Here is a 19052-nt window from a genome sequence, read left to right as displayed (position 1 = left end):
GCGCCAGCAAAAGTACACAAACGCGCCGTGTTTGAAAATCTACCCCAAAATGTGCAGCCAAGCTGTAGATTTTGCTTTCAGAAAAAAGTGCCTACTCAAAGGTAGGCGCTAATTTCTTCGGGCACTGGGAAAGTGCCCAGAAAAGCAGTAAAAACTGCTTTTCTGTGCACCCTCCAACTTAATATCATGGTGATATTAAGTCGGAGATCCCGAAAGTTTCCAAAAGTAAAAAAAAAAAAATTGAAGTCAGCCCGCAGCTGTCGGGTTGAAAACCGGACGCTCAATTTTGACGGCGTCCGGTTTCCGAGCCCGTTGTTGTCAGCGGGCTCGAGAACCGACGCCAACAAAATTGAGCGTCGGCTGTCAAACCCGCTGACAGCCGCCGCTACGGTCCAAAAGGAGGCGCTAGGGACACGCTAATGTCCCTAGCGTCTCCTTTTGCCTGTTTTTACCGCCGGGCTTCATTTGAATAGAGAATCGCACACACAGGAGAGCGGGCGTTTGCCCGCTCTCCCGTGTACTTTACTGTATCAGCCCAAATGCTAGAAATGCAAAGCAGTGTGATAAGGTGGTGGCCAGATGCACAGGAATGATGGGGGTACACAAGGAGAGACATAACTAGAAGAAGGAGGTAATAATGCCTCTGTGCGGGTCTTTGATGAGCACCGTGTCCAATTCTAGAGGCCTCACCTCTTAAAGGATATAGACAGGTTGGAGGCAGTCCAGAGAAAGGCCACCAAAATGGTGCAGGATCTGTACCTAAAGCTGTATCAGATGAGACTTAAGAACCTAACTATATATACACCCTGCAACAGGGGATTTCTACCCAGCCCTTGACTACTTAAGCCGGTCAGGTTTTCAAGATCTCTGCAATGAAAATGCCTGACATTGAGGTGGTACAAGCAAAACTATCTTGTATATATTCAATGCAGAGATCCTGAAAAACCCGACTGGCTAGGGGGCCCTTGAGGACCAGATTGAAGACTCCTTCCCTAGAGGAGAGTCATAAGGGATATGATATGAGACAAATATCTCAAAAATATAAATAATGTCCAAGCCTTTTCCAATGTGGAAAGGAAGTTCTAGATCAAGATATGAGGCACAAAGCAGATAAACTCAGGAGTAAATTTAGAAAATATTTCTTCAGGGAAAGTATAGAGGATGCATGGAATGGCCTCCCAAAAGTGGAGGTGGAGGCAGAATTTAAGAAAGCCTGGGACAAGCACAGAGGATCCCCAGTTGTGAAGAAGAGAAGGGGAAGCCAGAGATCAACTGCGGTCTATGGCATTGTAGGAGGAAGTAAATTGGGCAGGTTCTACATGGGCCTTATGGTTCTCATCTGCCATCAGATTCTCTGTTTTATGTTTCAGAAGGCGATCCGGGTCACAACCTTCATGCAACGACTGCGGCCTCCGGAGATGGCTGCTGGGACCCGACTTCCAGTTACTCCCCGTTCCTCCATTAGCGTTTCTCACGAGGTCACCGTTGAGACCGCTTCTTCAGCACAGCAGCACCGCCACCCCCCCACGCCACGGAAAGAGACCCCCGGAACCAAGAATGGCCAATCCCAGAACAGACTCAGCCCAGAAGTGGTGGAGGCCATATCCAGCCAAGACGAGAGTCACTGACCCCTGTGTCCTCTCCAGTGTACAGCCATAGTGGGAGGGGGAAGGGAACACAGATAGAGGGGTGGCCCTTTACTAGTGCATGTGTGGGATCTGATTAATCCATGTACCCACCCACCACCTTATTAGCTCTAGCAGCTCTTACTTCTATCCGCACAGGAAACAACAGCATGGGAATTAAACAGTTACAGTCTGAGCCGAGGACAGTTCTCTTCTACATAGAGCTCATGATGACAGCCTGAGTGGGGAGCGATTCTCTTTTACACGTGCCCTTCTGATATATGCCCACTATTCTTCTGAATAGTTTAGACCTGCAGTAGCTTTAATCATATTATGATTCCGAGAAGTGCTACATACAGACACTTGGACTTGACACCAGAAGGGCCGCCAGGCAAGACTTCTGACTGTATACCCTGACACCCATGCACCCCCTCCTCCCCTGGACAAGCCATGGACCTTCTGTCCTCCTGCTCCTCTCCCTTCCACCGCCCTGGGGACCTGACCTTTCTCAATCTCCTTCCTTAATGGCCCTGTTGATTTTTTAAACATCTGGATGTTCCTGGGCCAGGCCTTCTCCTCACCTTTCCCTCCTCTTGCCTGTTGAAAGAAAAGGATTTGCATGTTTCAAACTAGGGGTGGTTAGCCCTTACTTTTCAAGCCATTTTATTACCGAGGTTTGTGCTAGCCATTGCCACACAGAAGAATTATAATAAAAAGAAAAAGAAAGCACACAGAGGTTCTCTCTGTCTGTCTGTCCTTTCGTCAAGTCTGTTTGAGGAAGGGACTGTGCTGCCATTCTGTCACTGCTTCGGACTCTCCTGATGCACGGCTGGGGCACTGGAAGAGGACAGAAGCATTTTCCCTAGATCTTAGTGAAATCCAAGTATACCACCCAACCCAGCCCTGATCTAATTCTCTGGTCATCTAATCAAAGACGAAATTGGTCATATTCGTCTGACATGATCTCTCTCAAGTAAAGCTAGGCTGCCTCACATCCCACAACCTGGCAAATTCAAGATACTGTACTATCTTTTTCTTCAGAAGTGCCGCCATTCCTTTTCTCACCACTAAAGTCAGACTAACAGGCCTGTAAATTACACTATTCTCCCTATTACCAATGTAATACAGGGAGACAACACCCACCCTTCTCCAGTCCCACAGAACCACTCCAGACTCCAAAGGTCCTTCAGCAGAACTTGTCTGAGATACCTTAATATCTAGGATACATCATAAGGGAGCTCAGAGAAGTTCTGGTGGGTCTGTTAAAAGACCTGTTAAATAGATATTTAGAAAAGGGAGCAGATTCACAGGATTGGAGAAGGGTGAATGTTATCCCTCTTCATAAAAGTGGTAACAGGATGTTGGAAACAATAGGCTGGTTAGTCTGTCCTTGGTAGTGGGGAAAATTAATGGATACTCTACTGAAGAAAAGGATTATGAAATATCTAGAATCCAGAGATTTTGCAGGATCCAAAGTGGCATGATTATGCGAGAGGGAGATTATGTCAAATGAATCTGATTGATTCCTTCCATTGGGTAACTACAGAATAAGATTGGAGACAGGTGCTGGATGTGGTGCATTTGGATTCCAGCAAAGCTTTTGATAGGAGGCTCGTAAATAAAAGTGAGCAGTTTAGTGGTGGGAACTAAAGTGGTGGACTGGATCAGAAGCTGGATGAGGAATAGATGACAGAGTGTGGTGGTAAATGGAGTTCATTCTGAAGAAAGGAAACTAATGAGTGGAGTGCCTCAGGGATCAATCATGGGGCTGATTCATACCTTTGTGAGTGATATTGCAGAGAGGTTAGGAAGAAAAGTCTGTTGTTTTGTAGAGGATGCTAATATATGCAATGGAGTGGATGGCATAAGAAGCAATGTAAGAAAGCTCAAGGTGTGATTGACTACCTGGCAGCTAAGTTATCAATACTAAAATATAGCAGAGTTATGCATTTGGATGCAGAAATCCAAGAGAGCAGTACACAGTGGGAGCTGAGTTACTAATGTTCAGGAAACAGAAAAAAGACCTCGGGGATGATGACATTTAATGATATCAAGGTAATGAAACAGTGCAACAAGGTAACCAGAGCCAAAGAGTTGCTACGATGCATAGGAAGATGCATACTTAGTAGAAAAAAGAAAGCGATTCTGCCATTGTACAGGTGGGTGATGAGACCTCATTTGGAACAGTGTAGCCAGTTCCAAAGGCTTTACCTCTGGAAGGACATAGGGTGGAGGCGGTCCAGAAAACGGATGCCAAAATGATACTGGGTCTGTACCAGAAGTCCTAGGAGATGAGACTTAGGCATGTAAATTTGTATATGTTAAAAGAGAGATGAGACAGGGGAGATATAATAGAGACATTTACATACCTGAAAGGTATTAATAAAGCACAAGAAGCAAAGGTTTTTTTTTCCATAGAAAGGAAGTAAATTCAGAAGCAATGTCAGAAAATATCTTTTCACAGAAAGGGTGGTGAATGAGGCATTCCCATGCCCTTCTGCGGTGGTTAGTGGAAGGCATGGGATTTACGACGGTATACTGGTTAAATTTGTATACTGGTTAAATTTGTGTTTTCATTATGATGATTTGTATGTTTGGATATATAAAATAAAATATTTGAACTAAAGAAAACATGAGTTAAGCACAGAAGATCCTTAATAGAGAAAAAGTGAAGAGATAGTGCAGGAATTAATTAGCTGCTGGGTCTGTCTGGCAGGTTGCACATACAGTAATAACTAGAAGTCCTGGCACAAACTCAGGTGCTCACATTACTAGGTCTGGCTGGCAAGCTACATCTCACATTGACTAGATCAGAGTGGTATATTGGTGGAAGGTACCATCCAGAAAGGGCACAGGGACCTAGGAGGCCAGATGTTCAAAAAGCAGCTGTGCTGGTGTTGGTGACTGTTTGGATTATTTTGTGACCTTGTGGTATGAACTAAAAAGGGGATCATTTGGGCTCAACTACCAGGAGGCCAGCGTTCAATGGCTGGCAACTAGGATATATTCTTGGGCACGAATAACTGGGCAGATTGAGTCCGATGGTCTTTTTCTGTCATCATCTACCATGGGGGGGGGGGGGGGGGGTAAATTTTCAAAGGGAGCTAGTTTGCTAGATCAAAGTCTTTCAAAATTTACTGGGTTGAGCGGCTAAGTCATTAGTTTTAATAAATGACTAAATTTAGCCTGACAAATTCAGGGTAGGTCCAGGAGGTTAGGTCATGGGAGAAAGTTAGGTGGTTAGTGCTCATTTTCAGAACTAGCCTCTTAACTTGGCCAGCCAAATCTAGGCATTGCCATGGTAGTCCTAAATCTGGCTGGCCAGATTCTTCCTCTATCCTCCCCTCTCCCTAGAAGTAAATTAGGCAGGGGGAAAGAGTAACAGCACTCTCATCCCTTTGATCCTTCCCTCCCTCCTTCCAAAGTAAACAATTAGATGGAGGGATGATAGCCCTCCTGTCCCCCTCCAGTAATCCTCCCCTTCTATTGCCTCAATATAAAAGTCTGGCGGAGGCCAACAACCTCACCACTGTGATGCCCCTCCCTTCTACCTGAATGCAAAGATTGGAAGGTCTACAGCAGTGGTATTCACTCCATGCCTTCCATGCCTTCGAGGGCCTCAGACGGGTTGGGTTTTTTTGGGGGGATATCCTTAATGAATATGCATGAGATAGATGTGCATACAATGAAGGAAGGATGCATGCACATCTATCTCATGCATACTCATTAGGGATATCCTGACAATCCGACCTGTTTGTAGCCCTAGAGGGCTGGAAGTGAATGCCAGTGGTCTATAGCCTACCCGAACAATCCTCCCTCAAATAATCCCCATGCCCTATTGGGGGAGTTAAAGCTATATACTCCTCCCTGCTCGGCTTGGGGAGAGTTTTTTCAGGGAGGATGGAGAGGGACAATCAGTGTGTGTGTGAGTTGTGGTGGGAGGTTGCTGTTGGCCCTCTGCTTAACTTTTAACTTTGTCAGGAAGGAGGGAGGTTCACAGTGTGGGGTGGGCTATGGGCCTATTACAGGTTCACTCTGTGAGGATGGTAAAACACAAGGACACAAAGGGCCAGTATCCCCCAAGCAGCTCCTCTGGTGAAATCCGCTATCCTGAAATACATATGAAGCCAGTATCCTGTGGGCCTCTTTCTGACAGGATCTGCCACACAAAGCACTACACACCATACTCCCAGCACAACTGTGGATGCCAGGATAAGCAGTGTTTTACTACCAATGCTAGATCACACTCCAGAAAGCAATGCAGTAAAGGTTAGGTATAGATAATAGCAAAGACATCAGTTGCAATAATGTAGTTCAAATACTTTTCTTATGATTATTAGGAGGACAGCTGATAGTTTGGGATTCTTTCTTTCTATCTCTCTGCCGTCTCCCTCCCCTGCTTCTGTTAGTTATACTCTTTTTGTCTGCACATCTGAATCCTTGTTTTGAGAAATGCCTACAATATGCCAAAACATTCTGGTTTTTGCTTGTGCTTCTAACTCCCTCGCCACAGAACCTGCAAATCTGGTGATAACTCCTCCCTTTCTCATAGTTGTTTTACAGACACGTGATGTGGAGTCCAATGAGGCCTACCTTCTGAATTTATACTAAGCCAAGCTTTTCAGACTTAGGCAAAGCAATTCCATTACTGCCCCACACTTAAAATTTAATTGGATCAGATGGGAGCAGACTTAGCTAGCTAGTGCTAGTGCTAGTGCTAGCTAAGTTTAGGTGTGCATATGAGCAGGCTAAATCTAGCAGGCAAGTTCCAACCAGTCCAGGCAAAAATGGCAGCAAAAAACTGCACTGACAACACACAATGCGGACTTTTGCGAGGACATTATCGTTGTGGAAATTGTTTATTTTGTCCTAACATGTTACAAACTAATCAATTCATTAATACCTTTGATCAACAAAACATACGATCTGCATCACTTTACCACTTGTTCTACAGATTTTGTGGTATAGAAAGACTAGGGGGCACTCCATTAAGTTAGCATGTGGCACATTTAAAACTAATTGGAGAAAGTTCTTTTGCACTCAACGCACAATTAAACTCTGGAATTTGTTGCCAGAGGATGTGGTTAGTGCAGTTAGTGTAGCTGGGTTTAAAAAAGGTTTGGAGAAGTTCTTGGAGGAGAAGTCCATTACCTACTATTAATTAAGCTGACTTAGAAAATAGCCACTGCTATTACTAACAACAGTAGCATGGGATAGACTTAGTGTTTGGGTACTTGCCAGGTTCTTATGGCCTGGTTTGGCCTCTGTTGGAAACAGGATGCTGGGCTTGATGGACCCTTGGTCTGACCCAGTATGGCATGTTCTTATGTTCATGTCCCTGCCCCCGCCTATATGTAGGAAAAATGTCAAGAGCTCTTAAAAAAAGATTGTCTGAACATAAGAGCTGTATGAAGAACAACAGGATGGAAGCACCCATGACATCACATTGGTCAGAATTTAACACAAATTCTCAGATCTGAGATGTTGTGTCATTGATTGGGTAGAATGCGATATAAGGGGAGGTGACCAAGTCAGAAAACTATCTCAGCAGGAACAATGCTGGATGTTTACACTGCACAGCATTGAACCATTCGGTATGAACACTGGTATTGAATAGTGCTCATTTTTGTAAGATTTCTGATAGGGAGTTTTTCCACAAGGATCAATCTTTTGGGAAAATTCTGAAGTAATAGGAAAGAAGAGAATATGGACGAGGCATTTACAATAAGAAAATAGAAATAACATGTTTTGACAGACAATGCCGAATGTGCATGCTCGATAACTCAAATTTAAGTATTAAGAATAATATTTTTGTGATTTGTTTTCCAAAAAATATAAATATTTGATTTTTTCAAATTTCAATATTTGAATTATCAAACACATCAGATTTAACTATTGGGTATTTCTGAGAATCATACCTGCCGCAATAAACCAGCGAGCGTATGCGTTGGCGTTTTTTGTTCAAATCGGCATTAGCGGTTTTGCCGCTGCAATGAGGAGTTGAATACTGAAGCGACTGGAAGTATGTATCAAAGGAAGTAGCAAATTATAATCTTAGCAGTTTTTAGATAAGAATTTTAATTAATTGTGTGCTCTTATTTTTTTAGAATTTGTCTTGAAACAGCCAGTAGGCGAAACACTGGCCACCGTTGGCAATTTTGGCAACCAGCCTTGTAGATAATGAGCGCAATAATAGGAGATAAGTCTTAGTTTTTAATTTAATACACAAAAATAACCATAAAAAGCATAAAAAATTTAGGGATTAATAAAATAATTAAAAAGTGGATGGTTTGGAGGTTTTTTAGACCAATGATTGAATTACCTGATTGTATGCTTATACATTCTGCTAGAACAATGCATATGGGGATCTGAGGTCGTTTCCTCCTATTGATTAGTATTCGTCTAAGATCAAAATAATTTATATAATTATCTGTGAAAGCAATTCATTCAGGCTGATTTAATAAAAGGTGTGGGAGAGCCGGCACTCTGAGTTGAGTGCCTGCTCTCCCGACATGCGTCCAGGCACCTTTCCTGGGCGCGCGATTGTGTATTTAAATGAGGCCAGGTGCTAATAAGGAGGCGCTGGGGACAATAGCGCATCCCTAGTGCCTCCTTATTAGTGGAAGAGGTGGCTGTCAGCGGGTCTGACAACCGACGCTTAATTTTACCAGCATCGGTTTTCGAACCCGCTGACAGCCACGGGTTTGGAAAACAGACGCCGACAAAATTAAGCGTCCGTTTTCGAACCCTCCGACCGGCAGGCAGATTTTTTTTTTTTTGGGCCTCCAACTTAATATCACTATGATATTAAGTCGGAGGGTGTACAGAAAAGCAGTTTTTTTCCCACTGCTTTCAAAGTTAACGCCTGACTTTGGGCAGGCGTTAACATCTGAGAGTAAAATGTGCGGCTTGGCTGCACATTTTACTTTCAGTATTCTGGGCGAATAACTAATAGGCTCATCAACATGCATTTGCATGTGATGAACGCTATTAGTTTCAGGGGAGTTGGCTGTGCATTTTCCACATGCTATTACTACCCTTACAGTACAAGGGGTAATAATAGTGTGTCTAAAACGTGCGGCCAAACGGGGGCTAAACGGTGCGCTCTGCTGAGCACACCGTTCTGTATTGGTTTGTTAGAGTGTTAAATCTAGCAGGCTACATTAGGTATACAAAAAAGTGCAAAATTATGCATCAAGGTCGCAGAAACCCAGAAAAGCAATACCCGATAATGGGTGAGGGTACCAACGTGCACCAATCAGGAGAGAGACCTTTGCGCTAAAAAACTTAATAAAAGTAAATTACAAAAAAAATATATACCCTGTAGGAATGTAATTTCTAAAACCAAGACTGGAGCCAGTTCTTCAGTTAGATGCGTTTACCATATACCTCAATGTCTATAAGATAAGGTTTTTCCAGTCCTGGTTCTATTCCCGTTACATGCATGGACCTGTAGCTCCTGTTTCTTAAGAAAATGGAGCTACAAATCTGTGCATGGAGTAGGAGTGATACCAGGCCTAGTTCAGCTTTTCTGTACTGACATGCAGCTATATGGAACCCTGCCTACTGTACAGAAGTTAGCTCAGTCCAGGGTCAAAGATTTGGCACCCAAACCCCTAATTCTTATATAAATTTAGAATACCTTGGAACAAGAGAATAGCTAGGACACATCAGTCGGTGTGTTGTATACTCCCTCTCTACCAGGAAGGAGGGTGTGGATCTGTTTTGGTTCCTCCTGCTGCAGCTTTTGACCTCGAGAACCATAGTGATGAGGTGAGGGATGTCAATTGCATGATCAAGGAAGGAGGATGCAGTGGCAGCAGCCTGGGCCATAGCAACATAGTAAATGCTGGCAAAAAAGACCAATTGGGCCCATCCAATCGGCGCTGCTGAGATTTTTCTGCTAGTTTTTTTTACCACTCAGGATAGTTGAGCATGCAAGCTCCTACAAACAAACCAACATCCACCCCTTCCCACTGATCCTTTGTCTTCCATCTGACCTCTCGATCCCCTCCTACCTCTGTCCTCCCCATTTGTCCCAAGCATGTCCAAATTCTTCCACAATATTGGCCTCCACCATCTCCACTGGTAAGCTCTTTCAGGATTTTGACTCATACAAGACCAGTACTCAGTCTAACTCCCAAGCCCTCTTCCATATCTTAACAAGTTTTGTATCAATCCACACAGTCACCAAAACTAATGAGGTTGTTACATCGGGCTTCCTCATGCTCATTTATGTTGGAATTTTAACCAAGGTCACTCTGGGCAGGTTTCCTCAGCCTTAGAAGCTCAACGAAGCAATATCAGTGCTGTTTATGGTTGTATAACTCCAGCCTGCGTGAGTGGGGCCATAAAAGAAGGAATTTCTCTTTGGGGCTGGAACCACTCTTAGCTCTTTCACAATCTCTCTTAATTCCAGGGCCGTATCCTTTCTAGATGGGGGGAAGGAAGATTTACTTCCAGGGCCCAATATGACAGGGGTGACCTTTTTACATATTCCCCTTTCCTTTGTGTTCCCTTGGGAGAGGGGACTTGTCCTCAAAATGGGTGCAGTGAGTGTGAAAGAAATAAATGGGAGTCACTATGTTAGTGCCCAAAATTAAAGTTTTTACTGTTCAAAGAATGGTGGTGAATGGAACAATAACTCAAACTGCAGCACCACAGAATTCTCTTATTTTCTTTTCTTACAGTCTCTGTTATGGAGTCTCAGTTTTAGTGGACCCTTGGGCCGACCTGGCAGAGTCATACTGGGTCAGACCAAGGGTCCATCAAGCCCAGCATCCTGTTTCTAACAGTGGCCAATCCAGGCCATAAGAACCTGGCAAGTACCCAAAAACTAAGCCTATTCCATGTTACCATTGCTAATGGCAGTGGCTATTCTCATAGTGAACTTAATAGCAGGTAATGGACTTCTCCTCCAAGAACTTATCCAATCCTTTTTTAAACACAGCTATACTAACTGCACTAACCACATCCTCTGGCAACAAATTCCAGAGTTTAATTGTGCCGAGTAACAAAGAACTTTCTCCGATTAGTTTTAAATGTGCCCCATGCTAACTTCATGGAGTGCCCCCTAGTCTTTCTACTATCCGAAAGAGTAAATAACCGATTAGATTTACCCATTCTAGACCTCTCATGATTTTAAACACCTCCATCATATCCCCCCTCAGCCGTCTCTTCTCCAAGCTGAAAAGTCCTAACCTCTTTAGTCTTTCCTCATAGGGGAGCTGTTCCATTCCCCTTATTATTTTGGAAGCCCTTCTCTGTACCTTCTCCATCGCAATTATATCTTTTTTGAGATGCGGCGACCAGAATTGTACACAGTATTCAAGGTGCGGTCTCACCATGGAGCGATACAGAGGCATTATGACATTTTCCGTTTTATTCACCATTCCCTTTCTAATAATTCCCAACATTCTGTTTGCTTTTTTGATTGCCGCAGCACACTGAACCGACGATTTCAATGTGTTATCCACTATGACACCTAGATCTCTTTCTTGGGTTGTAGCACCTAATATGGAACCCAACATTGTGTAATTATAGCATGGGTTATTTTTCCCTATATGCATCACCTTGCACTTATCCACATTAAATTTCATCTGCCATTTGAATGCCCAATTTTCCAGTCTCACAAGGTCTTCCTGCAATTTATCACAATCTGCTTGTGATTTAACTACTCTGAACAATTTTGTGTCATCTGCAAATTTGATTACCTCACTCATCGTATTTCTTTCCAGATCATTTATAAATATATTGAAAGGTAAGGGTCCCAATACAAATCCCTGAGGCACTCCACTGTCCACTCCCTTCCACTGAGAAAATTGTCCATTTAATCCTACCCTCTGTTTCCTGTCTTTTAGCCAGTTTGCAATCCACGAAAGGACATCGCCACCTATCCCATGACTTTTTACTTTTCCTAGAAGCCTCTTATGAGGAACTTTGTCAAACGCCTTCTGAAAATCCAAGTATACCATATCTACCGGTTCACCTTTATCCACATGTTTATTAACTCCTTCAAAAAAGTGAAGCAGATTTGTGAGGCAAGACTTGCCCTGTGTAAAGCCATGCTGACTTTGTTCCATTAAACCATGTCTTTCTATATGTTCTGTGATTTTGATGTTTAGAACACTTTCCACTATTTTTCCTGGCACTGAAGTCAGGCTAACCAGTCTGTAGTTTCTCGGATCGCCCCTGGAGCCCTTTTTAAATATTGGGGTTACATTTGCTATCCTCCAGTCTTCAGGTACAATGGATGATTTTAATGATAGGTTACAAATTTTTACTAATAGGTCTGAAATTTCATGTTTTAGTTCCTTCAGAACTCTGGGGTGTATACCATCCGATCCAGGTGATTTACTACACTTCAGTTTGTCAATCAAGCCTACCACATCTTCTAGGTTCACCGTAATTTGATTCAGTCCAACTGAATCATTACCCATGAAAACCTTCTCCATTACGGGTACCTCCCCAACATCCTCTTCAGTAAACACCGAAGCAAAGAAATCATTTAATCTTTCTGCGAATCCCTTATCTTCTCTAAGTGCCCCTTTAACCCCTCAATCATCTAACAGTCCAACTGACTCCCTCACAGGCTTTCTGCTTTGGATATATTTTTAAAAGTTTTTACTGTGAGTTTTTGCCTCTACAGCCAACTTCTTTTCAAATTCTCTCTTAGCCTGTTTTATCAATGTCTTACATTTAACTTGCCAACATTTATGATTTATCCTATTTTCTTCTGTTGGATCCTTCTTCCAATTTTTGAATGAAGATCTTTTGGCTAAAATAGCTTCTTTCACCTCCCCTTTTAACCATGCCGGTAATCGTTTTGCCTTCTTTCCACCTTTCTTAATGTGTGGAATACATCTGGACTGTGCTTCTAGAATGGTATTTTTTAACAATGACCATGCCTCTTGGACATTTTTTACTTTTGTAGCTGCTCCTTTCAGTTTTTTTCTAACAATTTTTCTCATTTTATCAAAGTTTCCCTATAGCTTGCCTCCCCACCCAGTGGATTGCTTGGACCTGAAGGCCCTTCTGCTTGCAAATCACCACTGCAGGTACCAGAATGCAGGAGCCGCCTGAGCAGGGAGTATATGGGCATTTATAACCAAGTCCTGGGCTTCCCCTTGCTTCCACTTCCAAAACTGGGTAACTCTGCCATGAACTAGTAAAGAAAGTACACTATTTAATGTTATGACAGTGGATATAAAATGTGTATTTATTGAAAGTACAACCCTTACATGTTACCTTTCCCCCTCCAGATCTTTCAGAAATCATGTGTAAGGCTGACTAGGCCTCACTATGTTCCTAGAATGTGGAAGCTTGCAGCAATGGAAGGCTCCACTGGGAGTGCATTAAATTATCGAGTGATAGGATCCATACTTTACGGGGGTTTGGGGGTGAGTCAATGTCCACATTTTTTGGGAGGAGTCATCGATGAAGGGATCAAGGGAGAGGCAGCAATGCCTGTGACTTCTTCTAGCTCCTGTAAAGAAGAAGGGTTTTGTGCTGGTTTAATAAGAAATATGTGGATTTCCCTCTTCCACACAGCTACTTCTCCCCTTAATCAGTCATCAGGCAAAGATGTTTTAAGTTTGAAATTATGTATTGCACAAATAATTTTCCATTACTCACAATTGTTGCTTCCAAATGTATATATATGCCCCAGGCAGAGATCTTTGTAACTGGAGATAGGCAGGAGAAGGGAGATGGAGTTTCTTGGGATACAGGATGAAAAGGCTAGGGGTTCTGAAGCTGATTAGTCTTTAGGATTAAAGCGATGAGGAGAGATGTAAAAAAGCTAATTGTATTTCAGAAGCTGCAGGTACTTTTAGCCTTTAGGCAGCATGCTTGAGACTGTCTAACAGTCTTGGAGAGTGATTACAGGAAACATCCCAACAAGCTGGGGCTAGAGGGCGAGATCCAATGGTAGCGAGCCTAGGATCCATGTGATGCAGGGGGGGCATGAAGGGCAGTTCCTTGAGCCAATAAGGCACTAAAGAAGACTCAAGTTAGATTGAGAGGGCAGGCAGACCCTTCCCAATTAGAGAAGTGGGGGGGGGGGGGGGGGGGTAGGGAGTTTCTCTTAAAGGCAAAACTCCCCTTAAAGGCAGGGCTCACAGGCTTTTATCATGGGTTACAAGTAAGGACTGCACTAGACACAGTTAAACTGCAATGTATATACAGATACCAAACTGTACCCACTGCTGGGGACAGAACAGGTTTTGCTTTTCTTTCCCAGCGGAGTGGTTGGAGTGATCTGGTAGGGGTTCTGCAGTGCTCCGGAAGATGTTTGTTCCTCTAGGTCTTGGAGTCAGGACAGCTTGCCTGGGTGGCTGAAGACATCAACCAGGTATTGCCATTACTTTCTGAGGGAGAGAGGAGGGATTCTCTAGTCCCTGAGGGGTCTGAAGGGGGAATTGATCTCATTGGGAGAATGAGGAGGTCCCAGGTTTCCTACTAATTGATACAAAAAGCACAAGAAGCTGTACCATTGTACTCTAGACTGTTAGAAACTATACAAATTCTCTACTTTTTTTTTCTATTTTTGTACTGCTGGCACTCTTTACCTTTGTTGTCAGTAATGGATATTTTTGCTTGGAACAGCCCCCGATTGTGGAGGTTTTGTTTTTGAGAGACTGTGTGTGAGTATTGATCCTTCCTGGGCCCTGCAGCTTTGCTGTTCCCCCCCCCATGGAAGAATCCTGAGCCAGAGCTGCAGCCAGGCTTTCCTCAGCAAGTGAAGGTAACACATATAAAAATATTAATTTTGCTTCCATGCACTTGAGGCAGTTGTGAATAAAAGCTCTCCTTGGTGGCAGCTGTGGGGCTCCGTCCCTCCGGTTCTGGAAAGCTGGTGCACATCAGGCAGTTCTTCCATGGGTCCTGGGGTAAACAGTATCTCAGCAGAGGATGAAGGTGAACAAGAAGGCGAAGGAAGGGGGTTCCCTTCCGATGCTCTGGCTTTCAAAGATAATGAAAGCAAAAAGATCTGGCGGATTTCATTCTTGGAGTTTTTCATCAGGCCTTGTCTCCCGCAACTCGGAGAAGAGTTTGTTCAGAAAGACACGGCCGCTCTAGCTGCTGTGCTAAGGACCCGAGTGCTCAGAAGATTCTTTTTTACTCTTTGAATTGTAAAACCTGTAGACAGAATTAAAAAGGAAAGGGGGGGGGGGGGTCGTAAGTACATTATTTTCAGATTTCAGAAGTCAAAATTCAAAGCCACTCATTGTCCAGATGCTCAGATGGCTCCAAGCCTGCAGGGCCAGGTATAGCCTGTCTTGGGTTTGTCTGCTTCACCCCCTGTTGCATGCTGGGAGTTATAGTTTCTGCCAGTAAAGCAGGGACTACAAGCCCCACAGTCCTGCACATGCAATGAGGGCAAAACTAGACTAGCATCAGTCTTTTTAAGAACAACCTGGCAGCCTCCTCAGTATTTTAATTTCAAAAAGAGGCAGGTAACAATCTGATTCCCCACCACCACTGCCAATACCAACACCAAACCACACAACAAGTAGTAAAAATGCTCACCCTGAATGTTACACATTTTAGGGACCTGAAAGTGAAAGTGCTCCTCATTTTCCCCCCTCCCCCTCCCTGTGCTGAGTAAGCTAGGGCTTCCCAAACCTGTCCTGGCGTCCCCCACAACCAATTGGATCTTCAGGAGAATCCTCCGTGAATGTGCGTGAGGAGACCCAGTAGATGAAAGTTAATTGCAGATCTCCTGAAAACCTGACTGGCTGCAGGGTCACCGGGACATGTATGGGAAGTTCTCTGCCCTCTCCCGAATGCCAATGACCCTCCTTCTCTTACCCACCCCCTCCTTGTAATCCTCTCCTCCTCCTCACTCTTCACCTGCACCCCCTGCTCCTCCACCCGTGCACCCTCAGAACCCCAAAGCAGATCACTTCTGTGGTGAAGAGGAAAAAGATTCTCAGCAGCGGAAGGGAGAGGGGACAAGGGTGGAGAAGGGGGAACGTGTTGGTAGCAGGAGGGCTGGGAGGGTAGAAGAGAAGGAGTATCAGCACATGCAGGGAGTAGAGGAGGGTCACTGGCAGTGGAGAGGACTCGAGAATCAAGAAGCAGCAGGGCTAGGGTAGGAGTGTCAGTGCAAGGAGACAGGTGAGGAAGGGGAATAATGAGGAAGACTTAATAGAGAGGTGTGTGTGTGTGTGTGTGTATGAGTGGGGGGGGGGGGGGCGACAAGGGGAATAGGAGTGTAAGAGAAGCATTACAGGGGGTGGAAGAAGACACCACCAGAAGGAGAGTAATAAAGGGGGGGGAGAGAGGATATGAGGAACTGGAGGCACTGTGGGTGAGGGGTGAAATAGCAGAGTGCAGGCATGACGGGGGATGGAAAAAGGAGTTGGAGTTGTCACAGAGGGCAGGGTGAAAAGGTGAAGGCACCAGCAAACGGGCAAGGAGGAGAAGAGGGCATCTCTGAGGGAGAGAGGGAGGGAATGGGAAATGTGGTGGGACCTGAAGGTGAAAGCATTGCAGGGAAGGAGGTAGTACTTGAAGGCACCACCTTGGAGGTTGAGCCAGTCAGTCTCAAGGGCACAGGGCGGGGGACGACTCATGGTGCCACTAGAGGGGGACATGAGGAAAAGAAGGGGAGAGGCAGAAGGAAGTGGGGGCAGATCAGTATTCTAGGCAGGGATGGTCGGCCTCATGGTGGGGGAGCAGGGTGTGGCAGTGTTACAGGGGTGGGAAAAGCTTGGTGGCATTATCAGGCATGGAAGGGATGAGACGTGGCTCAGCAGTGTCACCTGGAGGGAGGCATGCAAAGCATGAGCACGCAGGCTACCCCCTTCTCGCCTCTCTCTGCCACCATTGGCGAGTTCAGGAAGTGAGGCGGCACCTGTTGTGGTGACGGACACAAGCAGATCGTTACCAGGGCTCCAGGCATTGCCTTCGCAATACTAAAAAAACAGCGGCTGGAATTTAATTGGCGATGGTTCTAAACAATTGCTAATTTATTTCTTGAACATCCCTGCAATTTAGTTTATTTTGACACTCAAAATTAGGAGAATGCTTTGAGGGTTTGGACCGGGCACATGATCCCCTAAAATATCACTCTGTGGTCACAGCCCTGCCCTGGTAAACTTACATGGAATAATTCTTCAGGATCACTTTAGGAATCTGGTTGTAGGCAAGGCTGAGGAGAGAAGGAATCCAGAGTCAGACAGTGGTTAATTCCTGTGGCTCGTAAAACATGGCACACTGGGTCAAACCGAAGGCCCATTGCACCCGGCACCCTGCTTCTGACGGCAATAAGCAGCAGGAGCTCAGAGGCAGCTTGTAGAGTTGTCTGCCTCCCATCCCACCCTCTCACTTTCCAGCAGTCCCGGTTCAGGGGTTAAACTGAACCCGGATCTTGTGCTATGAAGCCTGCGACTGCTCTGTCTTTCATAAATCCGGCTAATCTCTCTCTGAACCTGGTTATACTCTGCCTCCACAGCATCCTGTGACAGTGAAGATGCACAGGATGAGTGAAGTATTTCCTGTGTGTTTTAACCTTCTTACCAGATAATTTTATTGGATATTATGAGACACTGAATAACCATTCCCTGTTTATCTTCCTGATTTTATAATACCTCTGTTATATCTCCTCTCCGTTGTCTCTTCGCCAGGCTTTACAGTCCTGATCTTTTGAGTCATGGGGGACGGGGAGACCGGGGAGGGGGGGGGGAGGGAGTATGTACAGAAGATTTGAAAGCACTCAGATCCCCTTTGCGTAAGCATAAATTATGAGACTAACTACTCCGTTAAAAGCAGAAAAGCTGGTAATTATGGGTTGAACCCCCCCAGAATTCCTCATCCAGGGCTGAGGTGGAGCAGCAGTTGCAGCTTCCTCCAACGTGGCGAGACTTTAATTACCTGAGCACATGCAGCTCACTGCACTCCCGCCAGATGACATCCAGGGTGGGGACGCTCTGCAAGGTCAGCGAGTTATTGCTGAGCTCTAGTGTGCGCAGCGTCCGATTCTGGAGGAGGTGTGCAGCCAGGGAGTCGATGCAGGCATCACCGAGGCCGTTGGCTTGCATTCTGCCATTGGAAGAAGCCAGAGTGGGGGCAGGGTAACAAAACAAAACAGGACACTGGGGTCAGGCCTAGAAGAATTTACAACTTTTAGAGAAGTCTGTGATAGGAGGGTTGTAGGTATTAGAGACGTCTGTGACTGCGGAATTGGGAGTTTTAGAGATTTATGATTGGGCTCTGACTTTTAGAGGACTCGGTGTCCGGAGGTATCTGCGATGGAAGGGCTGTGAATTTTAGAGAAGTCTGTGACTGGGGGTGGGATATCATTAGAGAAGGACCTATCATTATCATTAGAGAAGGACCTATCCTTCTCTATGACTTCAACACAGCCCAGGTTTTGGTTTTCATTACCATTCTGTAGTAGCCACCTTTAGCATGGATGGCAGAAAGCCAGAGCCTCAGTGGTGGACACGGATACATGCGACATCTGCTTACTCACCCCAGGCACTCCAGCCGGCACCGCGGGTTGCTCAGCACAGGCCAGAACCATCGGGCTCCCTCATCCCCCAGCTTGTTAAAACCCAGCTTCAGCTGAGAGAGTGAAGGCGTGGCCAACAGCAGGGAAGAAAGCTCAGGGACACAGGCTTCGGTGAGATCATTCTCCTCCAAACTAAACAGATGCATCAGATCAGGTTAGAGTCACAGGCTCCAGGATGGGTTGAAAGAGTGGTCAATGGCTGGGAATGACAAGGGGTGCTGCAGAGCTGGAATGGGACATCTCGGTACGAGAATTTCAGGGGGGGGGAGGGGTGCACTGCAGGTAGGGTTGCCACCTGGTTCCATGTTCATGCGAAATAGGCTAATCCAGTCGTGCTTTTTGCTGCACTGCATGCATGGACAGGTGGCAACTCTAGGAATACTAGAGGATGCTATAAATCAAACCCAAACTGGATTCCAGATTACCAGCAAGTCTTCCCCACGCCCTCCTCAGCCAAGATAATAATTTATCTGAGATGACTCACCTGAGGTGCTGAAGGAGTTCCGTCTCCGCAGCCTGCAGCCCTGAGCACAGCAGCATCACCGCGTCGTCTCTGAGCTGGTTGCCACTGAGGTCCAGCTGTGCCAGGTAGGGGTTGGTAACCAGGACAGAGGAGAGGTCGGGGATGCAGACTTTGGTAAACAGATTCCCTGAGATCCTGCAGGCAATGGGGGGAAAAAAAAAATTGCAAAAGAAAAACAATGGAATGTCTGAGAATGAGCCTCCTCTGGGAATGAGAGGATAGAACCACAGCAGCTGAGGGGAGGCAAGAGAACAACTATTGCTTGTCGACCAGTTGAGGGTGGCTCTTCTTACAGGTAGCCACTAAAGCTGCTGCCTCAGCCTGTAGACCAGAAAGTCCCTGCTCCTGGTTTGAGACACAGTCTTTAATTTTATAAGCTGAACAG

General features: G+C 45.2%; 2 protein-coding genes across 2 annotated transcripts in view; one reads left to right on the top strand and one right to left on the bottom strand.

The window, feature by feature from the left end:
* The window catches only part of LOC115096480 (caM kinase-like vesicle-associated protein), a 189331-nt gene extending 186985 nt beyond the window's left edge, over nucleotides 1-2346 (top strand). The window contains exon 11 of the mRNA XM_029611149.1: nucleotides 1371-2346. Within this exon, the coding sequence (XP_029467009.1) occupies nucleotides 1371-1628 (258 nt within the window). The 3' untranslated portion in view covers nucleotides 1629-2346. The remainder of the gene's footprint in view (nucleotides 1-1370) is intronic.
* An 11423-nt stretch (nucleotides 2347-13769) lies between these two features.
* LOC115098272 (NACHT, LRR and PYD domains-containing protein 3-like) overlaps nucleotides 13770-19052 on the bottom strand; it is a 45197-nt gene continuing 39914 nt past the window's right edge. The window contains exons 7-11 of the mRNA XM_029614780.1: nucleotides 18629-18802; nucleotides 18106-18276; nucleotides 17505-17672; nucleotides 16735-16782; nucleotides 13770-14765 (exon numbers count right to left, since the gene is read on the bottom strand). Of these exons, the coding sequence (XP_029470640.1) occupies nucleotides 14714-14765; nucleotides 16735-16782; nucleotides 17505-17672; nucleotides 18106-18276; nucleotides 18629-18802 (613 nt within the window). The 3' untranslated portion in view covers nucleotides 13770-14713. The remainder of the gene's footprint in view (nucleotides 14766-16734; nucleotides 16783-17504; nucleotides 17673-18105; nucleotides 18277-18628; nucleotides 18803-19052) is intronic.

This window comes from Rhinatrema bivittatum, chromosome 1, assembly GCF_901001135.1.
Source record: "Rhinatrema bivittatum chromosome 1, aRhiBiv1.1, whole genome shotgun sequence".
NCBI lineage: Eukaryota > Metazoa > Chordata > Amphibia > Gymnophiona > Rhinatrematidae > Rhinatrema > Rhinatrema bivittatum.
The sequence above is the reverse complement of the archived record's forward strand: the minus strand, read 5'-3'. Positions and strand labels throughout refer to the sequence as shown.